General features: G+C 47.0%; 1 protein-coding gene and 1 long non-coding RNA gene across 3 annotated transcripts in view; one reads left to right on the forward strand and one right to left on the reverse strand.

The window, feature by feature from the left end:
* Positions 1-163, reverse strand: part of PSMA1 (proteasome subunit alpha 1) — a 15,596-nt gene extending 15,433 nt beyond the window's left edge. The window contains exon 1 of one of the 2 annotated variants that reach the window (XM_006018230.3): positions 25-163. In XM_006018230.3, coding sequence (XP_006018292.1) covers positions 25-27 — 3 coding nt within the window. In that variant the 5' untranslated portion in view covers positions 28-163. The remainder of the gene's footprint in view (positions 1-24) is intronic. The other variant, XM_025197406.1, reaches the window with a different exon arrangement.
* On the forward strand, positions 152-4,542 carry LOC112549328. Its single transcript, XR_003092722.1, has 2 exons — positions 152-276; positions 1,119-4,542. It is a non-coding gene; the product is annotated as an uncharacterized LOC112549328 (long non-coding RNA).
* The last annotated feature ends 3,682 nt before the right edge of the window (positions 4,543-8,224 follow it).

Consider the following 8,224-nt stretch of genomic DNA (forward strand, 5'->3'; position numbering starts at 1 on the left):
CCTGGCCCTGGGCCCGACTCTCACCATCTTTCTTCCTGCGACTGCGGCGTGAGCTCCCCGGCGGCCAGCTGCGAGCACCGCTCAGCGAGCGACAGGTTTGGACTGGCAACTTCCACCGCCTCCCCAGGCCGGGCCAAGCGCTGGAGGAATCATCGATCGGAGACTTGTGGGGGACGGGCCCGCAAGGCGGACGCATGCGCAGAGGGGAGAGGAGGTTGTGGCTTACTGGAGAGGAAGAAGTCCCCGGCAAGAGCAGCGCGTGCGCAGAGTGAAGGGGTGGGTAAGGGGGTGGCTCCTGCAAGAGCAGCGCATGCGCAGAGTGGAAGGGCTAGTGGATCTAGCTAATGAGAAAGTCTCCTAATAAGCAAACAAGGTTCCTTGGGTGAATTTGATATCTTTTATTAGACATACCCAAATAGTTGGAGAATAGTTATTAAGCAAGCTTTTGAGTTCAAAAACCCTTCGTCAGGCTAAGGAAGTTTCAGCAGTTGGTGTGTGCTCTTTCACCAACTGCTGAAACTTTCTTAGCCTGATGAAGGGTTTTTGAACACGAAAGCTTGCTTAATAAATATTCTCCAACTATTTGGGTCGGTCTAATAAAAGGTATCAAATTCACCCAAGGAACTTTGTCTGCCTATGTCCTTAGACCAACACGGCTACAACCTAAACGCCTAATAAGCAATGCATGCGCAGATGGGGTGTGGAGGGTGAGTTGGAACATGATCAGCCGGTGGTGGCTGTGGCTTCCTATCGTGTTGGTTGCAGGGCGGGGCGGGAGGGAGGAGGGGCCCTTCCCTGAGCATGGGCCAGGGAAGCATGGCTTGAAACCTCCTCCCCCTCTCTCTTTCCAATAGTTGAACTGCAGTAAAGCCCAGTGCAAGTGAAGCGGGGCACCCAGGAGGGTGGGTTGTGTGTGCTCACGTGAGCAAAGGTATCCAGGTTGTATTGTATCCAGGAATCCTTTTGCCTCTAGATCCCTATGGCTGCTACCTGGATACCTGACACATGAAAGATAACGAATTTCAGCTGATTTTTCAAATGAAAACTTAATAATTTTACAAGAAAGAAGCAAGTTTTCCCACTTGAAACCTGACACCCTGCTCCTGCCTTTGTTCCAGGTAATTTGCATTTTCACAGAGCCTAGAGATACCTCACTACAAAAGAAATTCCTGCCCAGAAAAGTATTCTGTCTTTCTACTCTTCTGTAAAATCTGAAACATCATAACCAGAAGGAAATATGACTACATCCTGCTGGCCACCAGACAGCTTTGAGGTAAAGAGACTGTTCCAACTTCTCTGAGCCTAATCTGCATAAAAGGAACTGTCCAAACAGGAGATTTTTATCACACCTTCAGCTTCCCTGTGAAATATGAATTTTCATCTCTACCTAGGAGAACTTTTACAGTCTTTGCTGTTTCCTATGCCTGAAGAAGAGTGCCTGTGCCTGAAAGCTTGCAAATAATTTTTTTTTGCAAATACCTAGTTGGTCTAATAAAAGATATCCCCTCTGCCACAAGTTCTGATTCCTCATGAGTGAAGACACAGTATCCTCATCCACCTTCATAGCTCCCAGAGCAGCTCACTTCAGCAGCTGTCCAGAAAGCAAACAAAATGCTAGAGATTTTTCAGAAAAGAACTTTATACTAAACAGAAAGTAGCCTCGTGCTTTTATACATCTGAGGTGTGGCCACACCTTGAACGTTGTGCCGGGTTCTCATCCCCCATGGCTCAAAAAGGGTGTAGAAGAATTAAAGATGGTCCAGAAGAAGGCAACAAGAATAATTACCTGTATGAAGGGGCTTCCACGTGAGGAGAGACTAGAGAGGTTAGGCCCATTCTGTTCAGAGGAAAGATGCTTGAGGGGAGACATGAGAAAGGTTGACAACATAATAAATGATGAAGAGGAAGTAAATAAGGATTTATCATTTCCTGTCTCACACAAGAGAAGAACCAGTGTTAACAAAGTTTAAAACTAAACAAAGGAAGTTCTTTTTCACACAGGATGTCATTCAAGTGTGGACATCCTTGCTACCAGATATGGTGGAAGCTGACTGTAACCAGATTCAAAAAAAGGATCAGACAGATTCTTGGAGGAAAGGGGCATCAGTGGCTACTAAGCATAGGTGTTAAGGATACAGCCTCTAAATTAGAACTTCCTAGACCTTAAATGCTGGAGACTGCAAGTGAGAAAAGGGTTTTTCCACTGTTCCTGGTTGTACCTTGTTCACTTTCCCTTTCAGCATCCACTCTCTACCACTGTGTGACCCAGACCTTTTGATATGCCATTCTAGAACATGGGCCAGAGCCCACCAAATAGAGCTATAAGCCCCCCCACCCCCGCCCTTGCTGAGGGAGCGCACTAATCGCATCACTTATTGCATGGGACAACTAAAAGACAAAACAGGGTCAGAAGTGAAGGTCATAGGTTCAAAATGAGTGTACCAAGGTGGGGGCATGCTGAGCATAGAGCACCAGATGGTGCCCGCTGGTCTTTGAATGAGTCCAGCACTGCCCATAGTGAAACTCTGCCCAGAGATGCGAACAGACCAGAGACAGAAAAATGGCCCCACAGTTCCCGGGAGTCTTCCCACCTAGAGGCTCTTTCCTGGTCACTTTGATGCAGGATACTGAGCAAGCTGAACACTTGGTCTGATCCAATAAATGGTAGTGTTCTGGGGTTTTTTTTATCAAGCCTTTCTTCTGACCATCTCTGTTCTGTGGTATTTGCATATCTTTGTAGAGGGTTTGTTTTCAGTGCTTATCATTAATGTGTTTCCATGGGCAGATGTACAGTTTTGAAAAGCTAAATGCAAATGGTGTAGTGCATCATCCCATATAACAAAGCACATATTTTTTGCAATGTATAAAGAAACTAGAAGCCTTACTAGTATGCTAGGGGCTTAAGACTATATTATTCAGTTTAACATCAAAGCAAAAACAAATATAAGTTCACTGGAGTGTGCTTAAAACAATCTGCACAGCTGTGAAATAGGAGCTACATTACCAGGAGCAGATAACAAATAGCAGAATTGCAGAAGAAAGGATAGCTTGATTAGCAGAACATCAAGACCATTAAAAAAGGAGAGAAGGTCATTAACACCTGTGGAATGAAGAACTCTTGAATGAGAGAGACTCAGGTAGATTTTAATGAGCCATGAATTCAATTGATGCTCCCACTGCTGCCTGAACAGAAATGTTGCTGTCACTGCCAGGAATTGGTTTAAAATTTTGGGTAGAGCAGTAAACAAAGTGGGGTGCAACTGCACCAGTGCATCCTCCCTGGTTCCACAGCTGTATGTCTTCTTTGTAGCATTGCAAACCCCAAGTGCTCCGAAGTCGTTGGTCCAGTGGCTCTCAGCCTTTTTAAGCTCAAGGCACCTGTCAGAAACTGTCAGCTGTGAGTTTTTACTCATTTTTTGAATATGAAAAAATAATACAACAATTTTTTTCCATTGCAAAGCAATCAGAAAGACCACAATAAGCCAGAATGTTCGTAACCCTGTGGATTCTTGTTTGAAATGGTTGGGTATATCTCATAAATCATGTTTGCACACTTAACGGTGCTAAAATTGCATGACATCCCACATCACCTCTGAAAGGATCTCAAGGCACCCTGGTTGAAAATCACTCTTATTAGTCTTCAGAAATCATGATAAATTGCAAAGTGGGCATGTCTACACATGCTATTATTGCTTTTGAATAAACTCTGGAGCTTATTGCTCCAGAGTTTATTGCTCCTGGGTGCTGCGTCTGCAAGTGTTTCTGGGAGCGCAGCACATTGAGCTGGGTCAGAACGGCCCCAGCTGGAAGGGGGCCCATGGGAAGCCTGCCACAGCCTGGGGCTGCTCCACCTGGCTTAACGTGTTGCATAGGAGCTGGTGGGGCACAAGAGTGCTTCAATGTGGGGCTAGATTCTCACATAACTATTTGTCTCCAAAAGCTGGCAGCTCTGTTAAAACATAAGATTCTTGGTAAAATAGCAACCTGGTTTGGTGGCATTGTGCAATATCAATTTATGCCCTCTCAGGCTGCCAGTCCAAGGCGTGGAGTGAATTTCAAAGGAACAGGGTCAAGCTTTCCCAAGGCCAGAATTACCATACTTCTAAGGGAGGGATTCTAGTTCAGATGCCTGTTCTCCACTGCAGACAATCAAGCCCTCCACAGAAGTGCTGTACATCTCCATGGACTCAGGAGGTGTATCAACAGCAGTTTAAATATAAAGGAAAATAGCTTAAGTGTTTTGTTTATATTAGAAAGTAGTGATGAGTAGTATATTAGAAAGTAGTGATGAGATGGAAGAGTGCTTGTTGCCAAGCTTTCTTGTGGTCTTGCTATATAGACTTTTAACATGACACCTGGCACCTTTAAGAGACAACATTATGTCTGCTTCATGTACTGAAACTTTCTGCCCTAAAACTGTGATTTGTGCATTCAATCCATGTTTCCCCAGAATCGTGTTGTTTGCTTGCTTCCACTGAGTTTACCCCTCTGAAGGAGGATTACACAAAATATTGCTGCGTTGTAATAAAAGACTTGGCCGTATTTCCTCTTCTAATGCCTCCTTTTCTCCTACCTATATCATAGGCCAGGGGTTTTCAATAGGGGGTAAGCAGCAGCAGCAGCTTGGAAAAGCCACCAGCACTTCCGGTTTCACCGCTGGCACTTCCAGGCTTGCTGGTGTGCGCTGCACCGGGGGACACCCTCCCCGCCCCACACATCAACTGAGCACTGGGGGACTCCCTGCCTCTCGACTGGCCACCAGGGGTACCCCAACCAAAAAAGGTTGAAAACCCCTATCATAGGGCTTATGATATCTGACAGGAACATCTTCCATTACAACAAAAAGTAACTGCAAATTTGATCAGTTCATCATTTCTCCTTGACAAGAACTTGCTCCCAAGTATAGTTTCCCTGTCTTTTGCTAGGTGGCAATTATTACATAGAAAAGCTGGCTTATTAAATCAGTGCTGTTTATCTTTATTTTTAAAATGGTGTGCTCCTAGAATCAGGTTGTCTCTCAAAATATTTTCATCATCATTCCCCTCTTGTAGTGTGTTTATTTTTAACAATAAACCATTTTCCCTCTGAAGTTATCAAGCAACGACATCTCACATTACATTGTCTATCACAGCAGCGATCTAAAGAATGAGCAGATAGTCTAGTTTCTGAAACAAAGAGTTGCTTTCAGTGCTTGTGAAATTGTATTTCCTTATATAACTGTGAATTGTGGTATTTGGCCTTTGGAAAGGACTAAAGAAGCAATATGTTGTGCTTTTTTACTTTTTTTAAACAGGTGCTTTTTTTAAACAGTGTCCAAGTTTTTAAAAAATATTTGACTCTCACTTCTATAGTGTATGCTCCCTTTGGTCCTGACATTTCTTACTGTGTGAGAGAGATGGTTGAGTTTTAAGAGTGTTCAGACAAAGGCATAATGATTTTTGTGAGAGGGGAAGTAAAAGCTCCTCTAGTGTGTCCCAGACCCCTGCCCCACACACCCCAATACTTATCACAGGAATCCAAATGAGCAGCAGCCGGGGAGAAACATGGATGCAGGCTCCACAATTCAGGAGCTGCCTGAGCCTGCATATCAGTGATTGACGGGGGCAGAGCTCCAGAGAGACGCGGGCTGCTCAAAATGCAGCTGAGAACACAGCTGAGTGGCCAGTGGGGCTGCAGTGGGACACCGGCGGGGAGACATTGCCTGTAGGACCGGGGATCACAAACCCGGCACGCAGGAAAACAGAGCAGAGCGTCTGCCAGAGAGACTGGACAAGCAGCACAAGCCAAGGAGTCCCAGGGACGCCGGGAAGTGACATCGCAGCCCCACCAGGGAATACAGGTACGGTGGTTGGGGATGGCGGCAGGGAGCTGCTAACCCCCTCCAGCAGCTCGGTGGGGAGGAAAGTGCAGCCCGGTGTGGGAACCATGAGCCTCACCAGCTCAGGAAGGACAGGAGACCAACTACAAGTCAGTGGGGACCTGGAGGTGGTCACACTGGGAAGTTGGATCAGGGTGGTGCACGGGGAGGCTGCCCACCCCCACCACTACTAGGAGGGAAACGACAGCCCCCCTTCTTTTCCCCCTTCTGAGTGACCAAGCGGGCACTGGGAGAAAGGATCCCAGGGGTCCATCGGCGGAGGCTGGACATTTTCTGTTGGTTGCATTTTTAGTTTCAGTTAGCACCAAGCCGGCGCAGGTTTGGAGGCCCAAGCTGGCCCAAAATTGTGGGACTGGTTGTGGGGAAGATTGTGCTGGCTGAGAGGACCCGACCCGTTTCGAGGCTGGTGGTCTGGATGAGAAGAGATCATCCAAGGGAAGATCTGCAGGGTGCAGCGTTTGCCCAGGCCATGGATGTGGTAAGGGTGGGGTAAATGGGAGGTTTGGAGCCCCACAAAGAAAGACCAGGGTTGAGACCTCTTCGCTTTGGGGCCACCTGAAGGGAACTGCCTCCCCAGTAAAGAAAATCGAAGATGTGGCAGACAAGTAGAAGCAGCACCCACACCATCCAGGTGGTGATCTCAACCTGACGACACCTGGGAGCAAGGCACCTATCAAGAAGGGGCCGAAGCCCTACAACACCTACAAGCGACAATTTTACTGATTCATATAGGAAAACATACCCAGTAGCTTCAATCTGAATATAAAAAGGATTTGTATCTCCTGTGAGGGAGGAGGAGGAAGCAGGTGCAGAGAAAATACCATCAACAGGAGACATCATGGACAGATTTTGTTATTAACATTTAAAAATAAATGCAACCTTGAATGCGCTAAGTTCTGTATATGCATATAATAATAAAAATACATAGTTCATATATAGCACCTTTTATCAGTACAAGCACTTTACAAAGGAGGCCAATATAATGATCCCTATTTTCAGGTGGGGATATTGAGTTAGAAAGCAATATTGTGATTTTCCCAAGGTCTGTCAACAAACTAATTGTAGAAGCAATTATTGAACCTGGCTCTCATATCCAAGGCCATTGTGCTACCAAGTAAGCATGTTACCCTCCACCCCTATATTATTATATGTCCATATGCTTTATTTCAAATTTTGCAATCCTAATACAGTAAAAGCTCCAGTAACCAGCATCTTACAAGCCAGCATGCTCAATTAACCAGCATGCCGGCTTGTAAGATACAATGAAACCGGAAGTGCCCACCATGGCACCCAAGTCCCAGGGCAAAGCAGCCTGAGCTGCTGAGCCCCCATGGCCCAGGGACATATGCTGTGCGGGGCCCGCTGGGCCCGCGGGAAGGGTGGCGATGCTGCAGGAGGGGCAAAGGGATGCCCCAGATACAGCAGGAGAAGCGGCAGCCCGGGCCGCTCAGTTAACTGGCATATTTTGTTAGCTGGCATCCCCCATTCCCGGGGGATGCCGGATAACAGAGCTTTTACTGTACTTTGCTTTCTGCGCATGTCAAGCAGAAATTACAAAATTTCTGTATTCAGTTAAAATTTACTCGTTTTGGGAAAATTGTGAGTGTTGCAGGGCACTAAGATGCCTGCTTCTTTAAGGGCAGAAACTGTCTAGAGAGAGGGCCCCAGCAGTCAGGCAGGAACCTCACAGGTGCCATGGCAGTAGGGATGAGGGAATTAGCCTGCACCTACAGCTGGTCAGCTGACCGGAAGAGGCAGGGCCTGGGGTACATATGACCCCCAGGGATGAGACTAGAAGGCAGTTCTCTGTCAGCAGCCAAGGAGAAAGGAGCTCTCTTAGAGGAAGCTAAATGGAGATGTTTGACTGCTGTTTTACTTCTGGTAGGATTAAAAGGCTCCAGGGGATCACCAGGGACCCTGGCCTGCAAGGCATTTAGTGCTGTGGGTGAGGTTTAATGCTTTTAAAGGGACAGAGCACACCCTGAACTGCTTGCATTATGTTATAGCCCAGGGGCTCATATTTTGATTTCTGTTTGTAAACTGGTAGATTGGGCTGAGGCTATTGGGGAAGGCCTCATTGGGGGCTCGCTACAGTGTGGGGACCCCAGCACCAGGGGCACGGTGACGAAGGGGCTGCAGAGAGCCTAGCGCCAGGGGCATGGTGACAGGGGGGCTGCAGAGAGCCCAGCAATGACTGGAGGCCAAGTTAAACTAAGGCCTCGGAGGGACAATGTGTGAATGCCATCTGTGAGGCTTGGGGCATGGCAAAGGGGTGTTTTGGAGCCCCGCATCTAGCCCATAAGGTTGAGGGTGTCCCGTGAGGCATCCATTTTGAGCAGGACCCAA

This window comes from Alligator sinensis, unplaced genomic scaffold (assembly GCF_000455745.1).
Source record: "Alligator sinensis unplaced genomic scaffold, ASM45574v1 scaffold502_1, whole genome shotgun sequence".
NCBI lineage: Eukaryota > Metazoa > Chordata > Crocodylia > Alligatoridae > Alligator > Alligator sinensis.